This window comes from Microtus pennsylvanicus, chromosome 8, assembly GCF_037038515.1.
Source record: "Microtus pennsylvanicus isolate mMicPen1 chromosome 8, mMicPen1.hap1, whole genome shotgun sequence".
Lineage (NCBI taxonomy): Eukaryota > Metazoa > Chordata > Mammalia > Rodentia > Cricetidae > Microtus > Microtus pennsylvanicus.
This window is the reverse complement of record NC_134586.1, coordinates 33,909,868-33,929,810: the sequence shown is the minus strand read 5'-3', so window position 1 is coordinate 33,929,810 and position 19,943 is coordinate 33,909,868. Positions and strand designations below refer to the sequence as shown.

Sequence of the window (19,943 nt, the reverse complement as noted above, 5' to 3'; positions counted from 1 at the left end):
TGAACTTTCTGGATGAGTATAATAGCTAGGTGTTTTTTTGTTTTGCAAATACTAATCTTATACATTAGATACCGTTAGGCGATTTACAGACCTCATCTGTTTTAATCCTTACCATAACCCCGGGGAAAAGGTACTATATATTATCCCCATTTAATAACTCAGTTACACTAAGCCACTTTTTAAAAAAGAAATTCCGGTTTTAATCCAGACCCCACGATTTAAACAAGAAACAAATTCCTGGAGTGCCAGTTTTATTGGCATTTGTTGGGGGGAGAGGCGTGATATATGAAAACGTGAGCTTTAGGGTGCTGAATACCAAGCCTGCATGAAGATAAAACTGAACTTTTCAGGGACCCTAGCACTTTGGGAGACTTTTTCATACTCTTCAATGACAAAACTGCAAACACTGCTTAACAATGATGACCCCTGACGTCCCAAGTTCTCTGAAAGCCCCACGAATTGACAGTAGGATTTTCGAGTTCCGGGTTTACAAATAAGGAACCCGAAGAACTCAGCAACTTAACCACGTTCACACTGAAAGTGTCAGTCATAGTCAATGGGCTGTGTGTTTTGACACTGCCTTCCAATCAGCAACCCGTAACCACGTTGTCTAGCGCTGCCAATCTAAATTCCTCCGCTTTACCGTAAAGGACCGGGAACCTCCCCAAACTCAGTTCCCTTACTGGTGCCACGCCTTCCCTCCGCCTCGTCCCCTTTCCGTCCCACACTACGTCCGTAGCCCCGCCCCTTGCTTCCCTAAGTCCCGCCCTTTCACCGTAGCTTTGTAGGGGGTTCCTTCCCAGTCCTATCTTCATCCCTGATTCAGCTCCACCTTTCAAGCTCACCCAAAGCTCCGCCCTTTTTTCTTGGGACCCTCAGGCCCACTCTTCCGGCTGCCGCCGCCGCATCAAGGCGCCGCTTTCCGATGGCTCCGCCTCCTGGACACAAGCCCCACCCATGCCGGCCTATTCTTCCCGCCCCGCCCCGCCCCTGTCCATAACTGCTGGCCTCTGCGGCTTCGGCGGCGTCCCTCGGGCTCCGAGCCCTGCCCCCAGCTCCGCCTCACCCTGCGCGCCCGCCCCGCCCCGTCGCCTTCCTCAGAGACCAAGGCCAGGTCCCTACCGCAGCCGTCGCGCCAGCGGGAGGGAGGGAGCAGGAGGCGGCGGCCGAGGGGGAGGGGAGAAGGGCGGGCTCCTCACAGCCAGCCTCGCGCTCCCCGTTCGCGTTCGCAGATTCGCCACAAACGGCCCGAGGACCCCCGCTCCCCACACTGTGACTTCAGTTTCCAGAAACTACCCCTCGAACATGAAGGCACTCCCGGGACCTATGCGCTGTTCAGACGACTTTTCCAGACCCATAAGATGGTCGCTTCCGCCTCAGCGGACAGGCGGGGAGTCGTGGCGAAAGTGCGTCTTTGCAGCGCCACGGGGCCGCGTTTACCCTGGCGGACGCCGTCGCCGTCGCTGCTGCTGCCGCCGCTGCCACAGCCTTTGCCGCCACAGTCCCGCTGCCGCTGTTCCTGTGCCGCCTCCGGGAACCCCCTTATTGTCCCGGTGGCACCGGGTTCCAAGGCCAGAAGACCCCAGAGCTTGGGAAACGCGAGGGTGCTTGCTGAATTGCGATACTGGGGCGCCGGCGGGACCGGGAGCGGCAGGGGTCAGCGCGGGAAGCCGGGCCAGAGCGTGCGGGGCAGGAGCCGGGGTGCCCAGCTCCGCGTCCCGGAGTTCGGGTTTCCCCTTCCCGGACCGTCTTCCCCGCCGGCCTCCCCGCGCGGGGTCGGAGCCCCGGCGGGCGCCCCCGGCGATGAGCCCGGACTGGAGGTGGCCGGTGAGTGCGGGCCGGGTCCGGGCGGCAGTAGCAGTGGAGAAGGGGCCACCCTGGCGAGGCGCGCTAAGCACCTCCTGGACCCCTCGGGCGGGGAGAATTGACAGGCCATTCGTTCGCGGCGAGCGTCCGCGGCGACAGTGTGTGTCCTTTGAGTCTGCCTGGGCCAGCGGCAAGAGGGAAACCTTGTTTGACTTGTTACACTTTGACGAAAAGGAAGCGGCGCAGCATCCGGGAGACCCGGCTCCGCACCACGGTCCTGGTCCCACCCCTTGTCCCCTGCTTCCTTCAGCTCCTGCAGTTCCCGGGAGTAGATGCTTCCTCCATACCTCTGGGCCCAGGGCTTTTAGAACTAAGTTCTGGTCACACCTTTGTGCCTCTGACACCAGGTCCCTGGGGACACTGTGCCAGTTTGGGAACCAGGCCAGCAAAGCCAGAGCGGCAGCGTTCACCAGGGACCCGGCTTGGAAAGAGTTGAGCTTGTTTGTGCCTGTAATTGCTTTAGTGTTTAAAGGTACAGCAGCAGGTAGGAAATAGAAGTGAGTTGGAGTTGAACGTGAAGCTTGACTGACTTGGAAGTCAGAGGCTTTCGACAGGGACTAACCTCAAGAGGAAAGGCTGAGAGTCAGTGTTTTTCAGGGAGGTCAGGCAGGCTTTACATTGGTGGTCCCAAGCACCCTAGTTCAACTAACTCATCCTAAGAGAAATTGGGGCAGTGACTGACTAAGCTGGGCTCCCTGGGGTTTGGTGCCATCTGCTGTCTCTACTCACCCAGAAACATCAGGGTGGGGGAGGGTTAGCCCTTGGAGAACCCTGGAACATAAAGCCTAGATTTTTGTGTTCCTGTTTGTGCCCTTAGGGCCTGGCACTTGGTAGGTAGGCCCTGAGTTAATGTTGCATGAGTATGTAAATGAGGAAATAAGTGTAGCCTGTGCTATTTTCCCTGGGTAAATGACTGTTATCTCATGGTTTCTTCCTATATCTCCCCACCCAGCTCCAGGACTAGGATGAGGAACCCTGTAAAGACCTCAGCAACACACTGATGATGCAGTCCCGTGGTTTCTGTGGGAATCCAGGACTCATCGTTGGCAATTTACATATAGGCAATTTTTATCCTTGCGATTTGGTGGTCTTCTCATTCAATTATTCATTCAACATGATTTTCATTTATTTGCCAAGGCATGAGAGTTCAGTCAGTGCTTGCTAGAAACTGGGGATTTAGAAATAGATAGGTCTGGTGTCTACTGAAGATCTCTCAGTAGACTGGGAGAAGATAGAACTGGAAAATGTCACACTGGAGGTGAGACTAGAAGGCTCTGGGAATAATTTTTCCACGCAAGCGTCAAAGAAGCCATAATAAAAGTATCATTTGAACTAGGTTTTGAAGAATCTGTGGGAGCCAAGCAATCAGCATTCCTAATAAAGAGAGATTATAACACCTTTGCACCTTGAGAGATTATACCATTCAGGAAATGGTAGGCCGCTGTGCGTGTAGACAATTACAGCTTCTGAGAAGAATCCAGAAAGGAATCCCTTGAATGTTATCCTAAGAAGCTGGCGCAACGAGAGCTTTTAGTTGTGTCACTGGTATGATCACTGCTACTTGGTAGAAGATCACTCTTGTCATTTTATGTGAGACTTGCCTAAAAGAATTGAGACATAGGCAGGATGACCAAGCAGTAGGTCTTGAGGACCTGTGCCAAGACCTTGGTAAAGGAGCTGGCACTTGGAGATGCTCTAAAGAGAGGCTGGCCAGGACATGTGACCTTGTGAGAAGGGAAACTGGAGAAAGTGGGTTGTATGGTATGGAGACTGAAAGCTCTTGTCAGGCCTGTGCTAACTGATCTGTATATTCCAGATGTGACAGCATGGGGGTAGACTTTGATGTGAAGACCTTCTGCCACAACTTGCGGGCAACTAAGCCACCATATGAATGCCCTGTGGAGACCTGCCGCAAGGTTTACAAGAGTTACAGTGGTATTGAGTACCACCTATACCACTATGACCACGACAGCCCACCACCACCACAGCAGACTCCACTGCGCAAGCACAAAAAGAAAGGGCGTCAGTCACGACCAGCCAATAAGCAGTCACCCAGCCCCTCTGAGGTCTCACAGTCACCAGGCCGAGAGGTGATGAGTTATGCTCAGGCCCAGCGCATGGTAGAGGTGGACTTGCATGGCCGTGTCCACCGCATCAGCATCTTTGACAACCTGGATGTGGTATCAGAGGATGAGGAAGCCCCTGAGGAGGCCCCAGAGAATAGCAGCAACAAAGAGAACACCGAGACACCCACGGCTACACCTAAATCAGGCAAGCATAAGAACAAGGAGAAACGCAAGGACTCCAACCACCACCACCACAGTGCTCCCGCCAGTGCTGCTCCCAAACTGCCTGAGGTGGTGTATCGAGAGCTGGAGCAAGACACCCCTGATGCACCACCCCGGCCCACTTCCTACTACCGGTAAGGACACTACACCCTCCTAGAGAGGTGACGGTCTGATAGGGAACAGCAGGGTGAAGGACAGCACTAGCCATGCAAAGGGGGTGTGAACTGAATGCAGCACTATAGGCAGGCACATGCTAGGTCCTGTGTTCATGCTTTATAGCCACCTCGCCCCTCTTTTTTTGTTTTGTTTTGTTTTTTTTAAATTAAGGTTTGGTTTGAGGGGGTTGTTAGTTTTGGTCTTTTGAGACAGGGTTTATCTCTGTAACAGTCATTCATGGCTGTTCTGAAACTTACTATGTAAACTAGGCTGGCCTCAAACCAACAGAGATCCACCTGTCTCTACCTCCCAAATGCTGAGGTTAAAGGCATGTGCCACCACTGCCTGGCTTGTTTTTTGTGATTTGTTTTTGAGATGGCCTCACTGTTTCTCTGCCTGGAACTCACTGTAGCTCAGGCTGACCTTGAGCTGACAAGTGAGCCACCCACCTTTTGCCTTCTGAATGTTGTATGACATTGCACCAGCTATAGCCACCTCTTTATTCCCAGAACTCTCTCAAGCAGTCATTGTTCTCATTTTAGAAAGTACCAGGCCTGTCAAAAGTCACTTGCTAGAAATCTCTGAGCTGAGGTTGAGACAAGTCCTCCGAGCCTCAAAGCCACACTGTTCTCCTACACCCAACATCCCAGCTCTGATTTCTGACCCTTTTTACTTTTTCACTGCGTGGCCATGGCCTGGTGTTCTAGAAACCTATCTGCAGAGCAGGTGCAGTGTTCCTTTCTAGGGCAGAAGACATTGGCTCAGAAGGTCCTAAATGCAGGTGATATATCTGTGATGAAATGTTCTGTTACTGCTACTTGTCCTTTATCAGCTTTGTGAGCAGTGTTTCCACTGTTGACACGGTACCTCGTCAGTGACTCTTGTTTATTTATTTATTTTTCTTTGGATTCCATTCCTTCTAAGGGCTAGTCTTAGTGGCTTCTATTGAAGTTGCAGACATTCTTAATATTTTTACAAAAACCTTTTTTTTATAAAAAAATAATTTTTTATTTGTGTGTCTACACATGCATTTTGCATCATAGCACCTGTGGAGGCTGGAGAACTACTTGTGGGGGTCAGTTCTCTCCTGCCATGCACTCTCTCCTACCTACCCACTTAACTGTCTTGCTAACCCTGAAATCACAGACAGACAAAATAAAGCTAATTCTTTTCTTTCTTTCTTTTTTCTTTTTTCCCCCTTTTTTGTTTATTTTATTTTTTTTTGAGCCAGGGTTTCTTCTGAAGCTTTGGAGCCTGTCCTGGAACTCCCTCTGTAGACCAGGCTGGCCTCATACTCAGAGAGATCTGCCTGCTCCTGCCTCCCAAGTACTAGGATTAAAGGTGTGTGCCACCACAGCCTGGCAAAGCTGATTCCTTTAACATGAGTAAAAAAAGATGTGCAGTGGGTGGGCAGTGTGGTGGTGAACTATATATAGAAATCTCAGCCACAGGATGTAATGAAAACCAAGTGGAGTTCTGGCTCCCAAAGCCAGGAGAGCACTTTGTTCATTTGTCTTTATTGTAAAGGCTTTTATGTAAAAGCGGCTTTTGCTTTTGTAGTCCACTTGATATTACAGTGATTGGGAACACAGTGACTATGTGTGTGTGTTACTTTTTTTTTCCTCGTCCAAATTTTAGTAAGTATTTTTCTCTCCTTTTGGCTGCGTTTTTCAACCCAGTTCCCCCCTCTATGATTTTCTACTCTTTCTCTTTTCTCTTAGAATTTACTACCATGCTTCTTCATCCCCAAACGTTTAGGCCCCTTTTGGGGCCTTCCTCTCCTCTAATGGCTTTTGGCATACATAATCTGTTCTCACAGGCAGTCCAGCCCAGCTTACTCAGCTTCTACTCTTCCCACCCCCCACAGTCACTTTTCTCTAGAGAAGCAGTTTTCAGCTGGTGTGCTGCAGTCAGTCGGGGTTATGTTGTGGTAATTATCATAGTTAGCAAAATTCCCTGTGTTTGGAAATGATTTACTTTTGCAAAAACTTAAGAAGGTCTGAGGTCGTCACTCTAATAACATTTTCTCTTGCTCAAATTCCAGTGCACTTCTTGAGGGGGAGGGAGAGGGTGGTTTGTCAGCTAGTGTGCCAAGAATTGTACTTGACACACAGCCCACCTATCTGTGCCACAGTTTGTAATCTGGGATCCTGTGGGAGTGTGTTATGTACCATCACATACTGTCATGTGTCATGGCAGAGGAACAGCCAAGACCTGATGTTTAAGAGAACTAGTCTAAGCCATAAAGCCATCTGGCTACCTCACACCAGCTCTGATCATACCCTTATTCCAGGAGCACAGGTTGAGCTCACCTTGGGTCAGAGGGAAAGGGCTAAGGGATAAGCTGCCTCCTACACACATTTTAGTTTCTTTCCTCCCTGCCACCCCCAAAATGCCTTTCAATTGAACAACAGTGAGGACCTATTTCTGTACAGTGAATCAGACATGATCCCTGCCTCTGTCTAGAGAAGGAGTTAGGCACAAGCAGCTACAATTCAAGGCAAGGTGGGTTAGGGCTATATAAAAGCTAATAATAAATTGACATCTATTGAATATGTACTCCATGCGAAGCACTGTTCTAAGTGTTTCTATTTATTAACTTATTTCATGCTTATAACAGCAATGTCAGCATTACAACTCTATAGATAAGGAAACCAAGGCCCAGAGAGGTTAGGTCATAAACTGTCATACAGAGACAGTAAATAACCCCAGAGCTTCTCTGCACCTGGCCTGCTTGGAGGTCCACTTTCCATGTTCTGCTAGAACATGCTGTGTGCCCCATGATTTAGCCACCTGACCCTCTTTAAATACAGGGTCTCATGTATCCTAGGCTGGCCTCCAGTTCACCATGTAGTATCTTTGAACTCTTGAGTGCTAGGATTTACAGCTATGCCATCATACCTGGTTTTATTGGGTGCCAGGGATTGAACCAGGACTTCGTACATGTTAGGTAAGTACTCTACCAGCTGAGTATATCTCCAGCTCCTTGGCTGTTCACTTTTTTAATATCATTAAAAGTTATCATTTACTGAATATAGCCCTCGATCTTTTATCAGTAAAGCTTTGATACAGGGCAGAGCAGTGCTTTCCTGAACGTGACCAAGTGGCAGAGACAAAGTTTAAAACCAGGTTTGTTAAAAGCCAAACTCCTGTTCTTCTCTTGTACTCTATAGTTGACAGTCCTAGAGTCTAGGTGGCCTAAGGCAGGGCAAGGTGGGTACCTGCTATATCACAGCCACTTAAGCCTGCTGGTCAGAGTGCCAAAGTGAATGTGAAAAAGCTGGGGATAGAGACTGGATGCTACCTCTGTCACTCCCTGGTGATAAGGCCTATCTGTAATAGGTTATTAACAATTTTTCTCAAAGCTTTACTTTCTTCATCTACAAATAAAGATGATAACACTGATCTGCTAGCTGTAATGAGAACAGCTGTAACTTGGCATGGTGCCTGGCCCATAGTAAATGCCCAGTCAGTCCTTATCTTTCAAGGCTATCCAGAGAACAAACACAGTATGTAGCATTTGAGAGACCCCTAGCACCTTCTGAAAGAACATCCATGGTGTCTTTGGTACTTGTCAGCTTTGCTAAAACAGGCCTGTATTCATTTGCCATTGTTGTCCAAGGAACTGCCTTTCTCTGGCTGTACAATCCCTCATATTCCCCTGATGGGTCCTTACTGTTCCAACACTGGCCCTTTTAGGAGTCTTACTGAACCTCTATACTTCATATGATGCCACAGTGTGAGTACTAGAGAGGTAGGCCTGTGTTTATGACCAAGCGTTAGGGCACTTTCTTACAAGTAAGCTGAGCAAGTTAACTTCCCCCACATTTAGGTTTCCTTTTCTGCAAGACAGAAATGATTATAGTATCTACAAATATGGGGATGAAATTGAGGACGAAGATGAAGGCTAGGATGAGACATGGGCAGAGGCTGAGTGCTTGGAGGCAAGCACAGTGCTTTATCTGAAGGGAAAAGATATCAGCCATGTGATGTCAAACTACCTGTGTGCACTTCAGGTACATTGAGAAGTCTGCAGAAGAGCTGGATGAGGAAGTAGAATATGACATGGACGAGGAGGACTACATCTGGCTGGATATCATGAATGAGCGACGGAAGACAGAGGGTGTGAGTCCTATCCCACAGGAGATCTTTGAGTACCTAATGGACCGGTTGGAGAAGGAGTCTTACTTTGAGAGTCACAATAAAGGTGACCCCAATGCACTAGTGGATGAAGATGCCGTGTGCTGTATCTGCAATGACGGCGAATGCCAGAACAGCAATGTCATCCTTTTCTGTGACATGTGCAACTTGGCTGTGCATCAGGAGTGCTACGGTGTCCCCTATATCCCTGAGGGCCAGTGGCTGTGCCGCCGTTGCCTGCAGTCACCTTCTCGTGCAGTGGACTGTGCTCTGTGCCCCAATAAGGGTGGTGCCTTTAAGCAGACAGATGATGGCCGCTGGGCCCACGTTGTGTGTGCCTTGTGGATCCCTGAGGTCTGCTTTGCCAACACAGTCTTCCTAGAACCTATTGACAGCATTGAGCATATCCCACCAGCCCGCTGGAAGCTCACCTGCTACATTTGCAAACAGCGGGGCTCTGGAGCCTGCATCCAGTGCCACAAGGCCAACTGCTACACAGCCTTCCATGTGACATGTGCCCAGCAGGCTGGTCTTTACATGAAGATGGAACCTGTGCGGGAGACAGGTGCCAATGGCACCTCCTTTAGCGTCCGCAAGACAGCCTACTGTGACATCCACACACCCCCAGGTTCTGCTCGCCGCCTACCTGCCCTCTCCCACAGTGAGGGGGAGGAGGAGGAGGATGAAGAAGAAGATGAGGGTAAGAGCTGGAGCTCAGAGAAGGTCAAGAAGGCCAAGGCCAAGTCCCGGATTAAGATGAAGAAAGCTCGGAAGATCTTGGCAGAGAAGCGAGCAGCAGCACCTGTGGTGTCTGTACCCTGCATTCCGCCACACAGGTACATGTGCAGTGGGCAGGAAGGGGAGGGGAAAAGCCCTCAGAGGGATTGTGGGGCCTAAGTAGAGTAGCCTGCTTGCCTTCCATCAGATCTGTGTGGAAGTGAGTCACCTACCTGACTTTTGCATTTGGAGCCAGAAACTCTGAACCTTTATCTGGTGGATAGAACATGTATTGAAGCTGTCCCCCTCCCCCCACTCGAGACTGGGTTTTTATGTACCTTTGAAGTCTGTCCGGGAACTTGCTCTGTAGACCAGGCTGACCTCAAACTCACAGAGATCCACCTGCCTCTGTCTCCCAAGTACTGGGATTAAGCGTGTGCCCCTCTTTTTGATGGTGTGGTTTGTTAAGATGAAACAGCTGGTGCTGGAGAGATGGCTCAGTGGTTAAGAGCACTCGCTGCTCTGCCAGAGGTCTTGAGTTCAATTCCCATCAACCAAATGGTGGCTCACAACCATCTGTAATGATAGGTCGTGTCCTCTTCTGGTGTGCAGGCAGAACACTGTATACATAAATCTTTAAAAACGTAAATAAATTAAAAAAAAAAGGATGGAAAAATGATGTTCCCATGAAAGAATCAATAAAAAGTGGAGAGGAGAAGGCTCAGAAAGTTGTGAAGGGACTGGGATGCAGCTCAGTTGTCAGATATGCTTGATATGCTTAGTATCCATAGAGATCTGGGTTCAGTCCCCAGTACAGGAAAAAAAGTGCATGGCATAAGCAACTTGATCATGTACCAGAGATGCTGCAGTGTCCTCCATGTTCTTAAGGGCCACCTTCCCCTACTGTAGACTATGCCCTGTGGAGTGCTGCTCAGTCAGGCAATGATTGTCAATTGATTTTAGCTGTCTTGTGTTGTCTGGTTGACTTCACCATAGGTTTCTATCCTTGTAATTTATCTTCACTTGATCTTAGCAAAAGGCCAACAAGTGATGAGATACGTTATCTTCTCCACAGGCTCAGCCCCCGAGATCAGAGTCTAACTGTGCCTTGGGCTGCCGTGGCTGAGCAGACTTAGAAAGGCAGACTGATGTTGTTCTACCTAGTGCTGAGAGCTTGGTTTCCTCTCTGCTGTGTTGTGCCACTCAAGGCACTGGTGATTATGCCGTAAGCCCCGAATTCCAAACTGCTCCTTCTCCTCCTCTTCTTCCTTCTTTTCTTTTTGAGATAGAATCTCTTTTAGTAGGCTGGGCTTGAACTCCATATAGAGCCAAAGATTACCTTGAGCTTTTGGATCCTTTTGCCTCCACCTCCCGAGGCTGAGATTACAAGTGTGAGTTCTGTACCTGGCTTTCCAGACCTTTTTGATGAGTGTCATGGACCCCCACTTGTCCTCATTCAGGAGCTCTTACTAGCAGTCAAGACGTAGCAGGTTTTTTCTTTGTTCCGTGGTTTCCAGACTCAGTAAGATCACCAACCGCCTGACCATCCAGAGGAAGAGCCAGTTCATGCAGAGGCTACACAGCTACTGGACTCTGAAACGACAGTCACGGAATGGGGTCCCACTACTTCGGCGTCTGCAGACACACCTTCAGTCTCAGAGGAACTGTGATCAAGTCGGGGTACCGTGTCCAAATCCCTGTGGGCTGTGAAAACTAGTACCAAAAGGACAAGGACCAAAATTTGTAGTGATAGCCTCTAGCATCAAAGAGCTTAAGATTTTTCCACCTTTATATTAACCCCTAAAGCAGGCTCAGCATGAGATCTATATATTACCAGGTTGGTGGAAAGGCATCATTCCTGTGTGTTCATTAACTCAACAAATATGCTGAGAATTATTTTGGTGCTAGACCTTGGTAACACATAGATGGAGGTGCTATTGATAAATTACTGGGCTTTCTCCTTGGACTTGCCCTGCTCTTGGCCTAGGTTTCTTGCTAGACTCTCCTCTGGCTCTCACCATCTTATGTCCCTTTACCTCCACAGAGAGATTCTGAAGATAAGAACTGGGCCCTCAAAGAACAGCTCAAGTCTTGGCAGCGGCTGCGGCATGACCTGGAGCGAGCTCGGCTGCTGGTGGAGTTGATCCGCAAGCGAGAGAAACTCAAAAGGGAGACGGTGAGTGCTCCTGGGCCAGTCCTGGTTCTCAAAGCAGAACACAGCTCTGGAGGAGGGAGAGTGTATGTCCCTGGCTGGGAAGCACCAAAGCCCATACTGGCATTGAGTATCCCAGCACTATGTGCTTTTAGGCCTGTGGGAAGCTGAGTATCAAAGGAGATTGCACAGAATCCTAACCTCTGATCCAGGGAGCTCAGGCCAGGAGTTCAAGGAAGGGGGACCAAAGTAGATAGAGACAGCTGTCTTTCTTAGGGCCTGGATGAGAAAAACATGTTTCTAAGCCAGCAGGGACCATCTCCTCTGCTGAGGAACTGGCCAGGGCCTGACTGATCCAGCCTTTTTGTGTGCCAGATTAAGATCCAGCAGATTGCCATGGAAATGCAGCTGACCCCTTTCCTCATCCTCCTCCGAAAAACCTTGGAGCAGCTCCAAGAGAAGGACACAGGCAACATCTTCAGCGAGCCGGTCCCTCTGTCTGAGGTAACCGAATTGGACGAAGTAAGAATCCCTTCCCCTCACTCCAACTTCTTTCTCTTCTTCTCCCAGTTGGACCCCTGCTGCAGGTCTGGCCCAGGGACTAGGTGGGAACCTAGACATAAAGGGTTCGGTGGCTCTGGGGCAGGATGAACTAGAGCTACACGTATCACCTGGGCTCCTGTCCTCATCACAACCCAAGAACTCAGAATGGGAGGCCATCTGCACTCCTCTCCCAGAGTCTGCCAGATGAATAATCACAAGGCAGGGAGATATTTTCAGGGTGCCCAGCCCTAGAATGGGAACTTTAAAAGGCTCAGAATCTAAGGAGCCAGCTCTGAAGCCCTAGGTTCACTTTTCTCTCTGAGGCAGCAGCCTACCACGAGCCTAATAATGAGCGGGAACAACAGCAGGAATACAACACTACAATTTTTAGCAAATTCTCATGGCCTTTTTTTTTTCCCTATTAAAGCTGCCATGGTTCCAGGAAATAGATTTGCGTGCATTTTCATCACCATTTTCCAGGAGAGGAAAATAAGGCCCAGAAAGGTTAACAGACTACTAAGGTCACACAGCTCAGGACTAGAACGTCCTTTGTACTACAAGCCTGCCTCTTAACTGTGGTGGGAGGAGGTTGCTAGATACATTTCAGGGGTGGCTGTTAAGAGTAGGGTTTGGGGAAATAAGATCAGATCTCCACTTAGACACTTACCCTGCTCTCCCAGGTACCTGACTACCTAGACCACATCAAAAAGCCCATGGACTTTTTCACCATGAAGCAGAACTTGGAGGCTTATCGCTACTTGAATTTTGATGATTTTGAGGAGGACTTCAACCTCATTGTCAGCAACTGCCTAAAGTATAATGCCAAGGACACCATCTTCTACAGGGCAGCGGTGCGACTCCGTGAGCAGGGTGGCGCTGTACTCCGTCAGGCCCGGCGACAGGCAGAAAAAATGGGCATTGACTTTGAAACGGGCATGCATATCCCTCACAACTTGGCCGGAGAGGAGGCTCCACATCACACTGAAGATGGTGGGTGATGGATCAGTCATCTGCATGCATAGAGGCCAATGCCAGGAATGGACAGGTCTCCAAAAGTCCCTTCCTGGGGACAGGCAGTACAGGCAGAAAGCAGCTGGGCTGAGTAGCAGTGGGCTCTCCCCAGGAATGCTCCCCCAAGAAGCAAGACTGGGTGAATGGATAGCTGGGCCACCATTCTGCATACTTGTGCTGCCATTTTGTAGCTCTTCCTGGGAGAAGTCAATGGGAAGAGTGGGTTCCTGCTGCCTGCCCAGGTTCAAGGGGCCCAATGGGCTGCCCTGAGCCTGACCTTTCTCCCCCCAACTCTCCCTGGCAGCAGAGGAAGAACGGCTGGTCCTGCTGGAGAACCAGAAACACCTGCCAGTAGAAGAGCAGCTAAAGTTGTTGCTAGAGCGGCTGGACGAAGTCAATGCCAGCAAACAAAGTGTGGGCCGTTCCCGCCGTGCAAAAATGATCAAGAAAGAGATGACGGCATTGCGACGGAAACTTGCTCACCAGCGGGAAACTGGCCGGGATGGGCCTGAGCGTCATGGCCCCTCCAACCGGGGCAGTCTGACACCCCACCCTGCAGCCTGTGATAAGGATGGACAGACAGACAGTGCCGCAGAAGAGAGCAGCAGCCAGGAGACAAGCAAAGGTCTGAACCCCATAGCAAGATGGACCCCAAAGCAAGTCAGACTTTGGCCTTGCAATATATACTCAGCCCTGCTGTACCCTAGGCAGAGGTTCTTCCTGCACAAGTAGCTGAACTTTCTCCTTCATTTCCCAGTCAGGGGCCTCTTAGCTGCTCTCTGGCTGTTGGTATGAGTTGTTCTGAATCCCCATATCATCTCCCCAATTCTAGACATAGTAATGATCCTATATTCCCAGGGTGTTACCCTGGACATCTACCCTTCCTTTCATGTCAGGCCCCTCACCAACTCTCTTTCTCTCTTTCTCTGCTCCAGGCCTGGGTCCCAACATGTCCTCAACCCCCGCACATGAGGTGGGCAGGAGAACCTCAGTTCTGTTCTCCAAAAAGAACCCGAAGACAGCTGGACCGCCCAAGAGGCCGGGCCGGCCCCCCAAAAACCGGGAGAGCCAGATGACCCCCAGCCACGGAGGCAGTCCTGTGGGGCCCCCCCAGCTTCCCATCATGGGCTCCCTGCGTCAGCGCAAGCGGGGTAGGAGCCCCCGACCCAGTTCAAGCTCAGACAGCGACAGTGATAAGTCCACAGAAGACCCCCCAATGGGTGAGCCTCATCATCACCCAGCCCCTGCCCCAAGACAGTGAGCAGAGCTGCCATTCTTCCCAGCATACTTTGAGCTCTCCCTTCATTTCCCTGTAAAAGTCAGCTAGATAAAAGTCAGCTAGAAGGGTCCTTAGGAATCCTTTAATCCCATCCCCTCATCCTTCATTTGTGAAACTGACCCTGCCAGGTTCCCATCCAAGCCCTTCTTCCCCTTATCACTTCACCTTTTCTCTTCTCTCCTTTTTTGGGGAACTTCCTGCCCTTTAAATCCATTGTGTCTTTAGGCTAAGGGAAGTTGAAGGTCAGTGCAGAGCTTTGGCCTGCTATGGTAGAACTGCTTAGAGCTATCTCTGCTGGCCAAGGTTGGAGGAATTTTTCAGCCCAGAAAGAAAACCCAGACTCATTCCACCTTAACCCCCATGCTGGCTCTGATCTACATCTTTCTGACCAGTTGGTTCCTTCCCTCTTCCAAGACTTACCAGCCAATGGCTTCAGCAGTGGGAACCAGCCAGTGAAGAAGAGTTTCTTGGTGTATCGTAATGACTGCAACCTTCCCCGGAGCAGCTCAGACTCTGAGTCCAGCAGCAGCAGCAGCAGTAGTGCCGCCTCAGACCGGACCAGGTACTAGCCCTGCAGATGGGAGGCAATCTGCAGGATGCCTTTCCAGGTTCTCCCATGGAAGCTAGGTGGCAGCCATTTCAGTCCAAAGGAAGGAGTTCAAATCCAAGTGTCCCTATAAAATAAATCGGATAGATCAGTCACCCTAACAGAACAGAACACACTGTCTTAGGTTAAGCTGATGTTTTAGAGCAAACTGTGCCTTATAGCTAGGATTTGGTCTTCAGACATACTTTATTTTGGTCACTAAGATGTTTCTAATAACCGAATACAGGGCTGGAGCAGTTAAGAGTACTGGCTGCTCTTCCAGAGGACCCTTGTCTAATTCCCAGCATCTATACAGTGTACTGGAACTCCAGTTCCAGGGGGATCGGATACCATCTTCTGGCTTCCATTAGCATTGCGTACACATGATACAGACATACATGTAGACGAAATGCCTGTGCAGATAAAATCAATAAAAACTGGGGTGGGGGATAGGATTAAATTTACTTAAGAGCAAAAAATGGAATCCACGTAAAATTCTGTCTCTGTGTTCTCTTTAAAAATCAGAGGATCGGCCGGGTAGTGGTGGCGCACGCCTTTAATCCCAGCACTTGGGAGGCAGAGGCAGGCGGATCTCTGTGAGTTCGAGACCAGCCTGATCTACAAGAGCTAGTTCCAGGACAGGCTCCAAAAACCACATAGAAACCCTGCCTCGAAAAACAAAAAAAAAAGGATCGGGTGCCGGAAAGATGGGTCAGTGGTTAAGAGTACTGCCTGCTCATCTAAAGGTCCTGAGTTCAATTCCCAGCAACCACATGGTGGCTCACAACCCTCTGTAATGAGATCTGGTGTCTTCCTCTAGCCTGCAAGCATGAATGTAGGCAGAATACTGTATACACAATAAATAAATAAATCTTTAAAAAGAAAAAAAATCAAAGGATCCTTTCGGGGGGTGGTGGCACACACCTTTAATCCCAGCACTCAGGAGGCAGAGACACGGGAATCTCTCTCTGTGAGTTTAAGGCTAGCCTGGTCTACAGAGTGAGCTCTAGGACAGCCAGGGCTATTCAAAGAAACCCTATCTCAAAAAAGCAGGAAAGAAAAATCAGAAAGAGCTGGGTGTGGTTGCTCATACCTATAACCCCACCACTTGGGAGGTTGAAGTAGGATTACTGCAAGCTCAAGGTCACTAGGTTATGGAATAAGTTCTGGGCCAGCCATGGCTACATATGTAGCAAGATCCTGTCTCAAGGACTGGGGATGTAGCTCCTTGCTGGAATACTTGTCTAGCTTGTGTGAAGCCCTAGGATCGATCTCAAGTACTTCAGAACAATAAATTAAAATAGAAGATCTGGCAGCTCTTGTCGGCATTGCTTTTATAGACAGGCATGTTTTCCACTTGGTGACATTAGTCTGATTACTAGCCTAACCCCGAAGAGTGTGTTGAATTACAAACTTTATAAAGTCTCTGCTTTTCAAAAGTCGAGATTTGAGTGCTTAACAAGGAGAGGACCCCTGAGCCATGTAATTTTTCATTTTCCCCTCTGAGTTGTATTCTAATTGTCTTTCCATAGCACAACACCCTCAAAACAAGGCCGGGGCAAGCCCTCCTTCTCTCGGGGCACATTCCCAGAGGACAGCAGTGAAGATACCTCAGGCACTGAGAATGAGGCCTACTCCGTGGGCACTGGCCGCGGCGTGGGCCACAGCAGTAAGTACCCTCACCCAAAGTCAGGGGTGCTGGGGACCCAGTTTCAAGGCCTTGCCAGCCCCCCAGCTGCTGATCCACCTCCTCTCTCCCATTCCTGTGAAGTGGTAAGAAAGAGTCTGGGTCGTGGAGCTGGCTGGCTGTCAGAGGACGAGGACTCCCCATTGGATGCTCTGGACCTTGTGTGGGCCAAGTGCCGAGGTTATCCATCATATCCAGCTCTGGTAGGCCTATGGTTTCTCTTGTCCTTACCCCTGCTTTCCACCCCTAGGACTTGGAATCATAAAGTGTAGCCTTGCCCTTTCCCTGCCAACTTACAGAGCACAGGGCTCCTTAGCAGGTTGACTGTTAGACAGATGTAGCCTGAGTACCCCAGAGAGATCCCAGTCAGTTTTCCATCTCTCCCCATCTTTTCTCTTGCCCCCAGGATCTGAAATAATACAGCAAGGTCAACACTGCGGCCCCAGTAACATATTCTTCAAATTCTTAGGTAGTGCTAGCTTTGGGGAGGAAGTGACCTAAACCAAACTGGGCTTGTATTATACTCTCAGATCATTGATCCAAAGATGCCCCGAGAAGGTATGTTCCATCATGGGGTTCCCATCCCTGTACCACCATTGGAGGTTCTAAAACTTGGGGAACAGATGACACAGGAAGCCCGAGAGCATCTCTACCTCGTTCTCTTCTTTGACAACAAACGAACCTGGTAAGGAAACGGGTGCATTTGGTGTGACTTAAAGCCACAGATATAAATACAACCATCTGTGATGTGGGGGCAGATTGTCAAGAGACTCAGCAACAGATTATTAAAAGTATTGGGCAGGGGGCACGCTTAGAATAGCTCTAAGCAAAAGGGTGTGTTTGTCCTGAGCCTGATGGGCTGAGTGGGCAGTAGCTGGCAAACAAGCTGTAACTAGAAACTAAAGGACCATCAGTGACTGGCCAAGTTAGGGTGGCTCCCTGCTCATGCTCAGATGACTTCTAGACTTATTGTTCCCACTTTATAGTAACAAGATGGGGGAAAAGCACACATAAACATTTTGGCTTTATACTCAGAAGGCAGAGGCAGGCAGATCTCTGAGTTCGAGGCCAGCCTAGTCTACAGAGTGAGTTCCAGGATAGCCAGGGCTACAGAGAGAAAACATGTCTCAAAAGACAAAAACAAAATTTTCCATTTTAAATCTCTCGTCAAATTCTTGTTAATTGCCTGCAGATAGTCTCCCTGAAACAGCTGGGACAGGATACCTCTTGAGACTTTTTGCACCCATAAAGTGCCCTGTAGAATTATACACTGTAGAATTAATATGTCTTCCCAGTGAGAAATCACTCCTCACACTTAAGAAATGAATAAAGGAAAATCTCTTTAACAATAGCATGCAACTGGTTCTGGCTCATGCACAAAAGGGAACCAGCTTCAAACAGAATATTTTACCAGCTTAAATAGGCTTTAGATTTATAACATTCCACATACACTGTTATCCTTAAATCTCTTCCAAGTCATGACCCCACCCAGGTTACACTTTCAACAATTTAAAAAGAGGTAGGAGACTACAAGTCTGGCCACTTGGGCAAATGGGAGATTTATACAACAAAAAATTACCATAATTATTTAAGTACACCAATGTTGTTCTTTTCTGGATAGTTCCAACCCAGAGTCATCTTGCCTACTTGGCAGAATTATGCTTTTCCTGATAACAGGTTCACTTAATGGCAGACCAGACATTAATGGTGGCTGTCACTTGAACTGCCACCTTACGATGCCCCTTAGAGGAATGTTCTTTGATATGGGAATGGGCCTAATGGCTGGTTTTGCATCATTGTTGCCTCATTTTGTTCTGGAAATGGAGATTAATCTTGAGGAACCAACATTACCAGAAACATTTTCTCAGCAACTCTAGACTGCCATAATGGTATAAGAGTTTCCCTCTGAGAGAGGGTTTCTCGGTAGCCAGGGATCCTGTCCTGGAACTTGCTTTCTAGACCAGCCTGGCCTTGAACTCACAGAGATCCGCCTGCCTCTTCCGAGTGCTGGGATTAAAGGTGTGCGCCACCACCACCCAGCTTTCCTACAGTTTCTAACAATGTCTGGTTAGTCCACTACTCACCTTCCAGTCAGTCATATTGGAGGCAGAACTAACTCCCTTAGCTAACTTCTACTTTGTGTAACTTAATATTTCCTAAGCAAGTCTTTTAGTATCCTTTGTAGCATCAGTTTTATTACTTCAGGTTTCTCCCGTGTCAGTTATTCCCCCTACTATAACTGTTGATTGGGCTATTCTTTTCAATACACTACACAGTCCTTTGAGAGCAGAGATGCTGAGAATCAGGCATTTCTAAATGCATAGAGTGTGGAAGAGCTAGTACTTGTTCCCCCTGAAATCCATGCCTTATCTCATCTTCTCCTTGTCTGACAGGCAATGGCTGCCCAGGACTAAACTCGTTCCTCTGGGTGTGAACCAGGATCTAGACAAAGAGAAGATGCTGGAGGGCCGCAAGTCCAACATCCGCAAGTCAGTGCAGATCGCCTACCACAGGGCTCTGCAGCACCGCAGCAAGGTGCAGGGTGAGCAGAGCAGCGAGACCAGCGATAGTGACTGATACCGTCAGAGCCCAGCTACAGTGCTCTGTGACCTCTCTCCTTCCCTTTGCTCACTGTCCTGGAGTGATGCCGCCCTCTGCACTGATTCATTCCTGGTCTTGGGGCCAGTCTCAGGGGAAGTTGGGTAGGGGAGGTCCCTCCTGCCCTGAGTGCAGCTGGACTGTACAAAACACTCCAAGGGCCCATGGCCACTCAGTGCAAGGAGAGGAGAGATCCCACAGGTCAAAAAGAGCTCAAGACCTCATGGTGTTGTGGGTCAGGGTGGTGGGAGACGGTTAGAATACTGCATAAAACAGGCCATACCACCACCCCTACCTGCTTTGCCAGGGGAATTCATAACTGCCTAGAGGCCTGAGGCCCTTGCAGGTGGTAAGGTAAGCCAGCATTATCCCAGCCTAGCAGTGGGACTGATGTCTGTCTAGCCTAGAAGAGGGGCACTAGGTGACCCCTCCCCTGCTGCTGTAAATACTGTAATTATCGGAGAATTTAAATTATTCTCATTTGTAACTGCGTTTCCGGGTCGCGCCAGAGTCATTTGGTACTAAAAAAAGAGAAAAAGAAAAAAAAAGAATGGAGCTTGTCTCTATGTCCTTTCTTTTTCCCCATAGAATCCTCCCTACCTTTCAAACTGGTTTATATTTATTTCAAAGGAAGAAAATATATTGATTCTTAGAAAATAAAGTCTACTTAGAATTCTTTTTTCTTGCCTTCTACCATGGCAGAAGGATTCAGAGGAAGAGATCTGTGCCTCATGGTTGGGATGTACTTGAGCTGACTACTGTGTGTGCTAATCATAAGACAGCACAGCACAGTCCTGTAATCACTGGATTTCAGGTGCTGAGGCAGGAGGATTATCATGAGTTCAAGCCTGGGCAAAATAACATAACAAGAACCTGTTTTTTAAAAGTTTCTACAACAAAACTGAAAGTATATTTCCTAT

General features: G+C 48.9%; 1 protein-coding gene across 8 annotated transcripts; it reads left to right on the top strand.

Moving 5' to 3' along the window:
- The first annotated feature begins 1,687 nt into the window (after nucleotides 1-1,687).
- Nucleotides 1,688-19,578, top strand: Brpf1 (bromodomain and PHD finger containing 1). 8 transcript variants are annotated; one of them, XM_075983217.1, is made up of 14 exons: nucleotides 1,688-1,827; nucleotides 3,683-4,288; nucleotides 8,327-9,286; nucleotides 10,685-10,847; nucleotides 11,212-11,343; nucleotides 11,695-11,823; nucleotides 12,543-12,852; nucleotides 13,181-13,498; nucleotides 13,809-14,093; nucleotides 14,567-14,714; nucleotides 16,271-16,407; nucleotides 16,510-16,628; nucleotides 16,956-17,110; nucleotides 18,819-19,578. In XM_075983217.1, exons 2-14 carry the CDS (start codon nucleotides 3,693-3,695, stop codon nucleotides 19,000-19,002), a joined length of 3,636 nt encoding a protein of 1,211 aa, XP_075839332.1. In that variant the 5' UTR covers nucleotides 1,688-1,827; nucleotides 3,683-3,692; the 3' UTR covers nucleotides 19,003-19,578. The 8 variants fall into 8 exon arrangements, with proteins under 8 accessions (XP_075839332.1, XP_075839331.1, XP_075839330.1 ...); XM_075983216.1 differs by having other exon boundaries at nucleotides 13,178-13,498; XM_075983215.1 differs by having other exon boundaries at nucleotides 11,695-11,841; nucleotides 18,819-19,150.
- The last annotated feature ends 365 nt before the right edge of the window (nucleotides 19,579-19,943 follow it).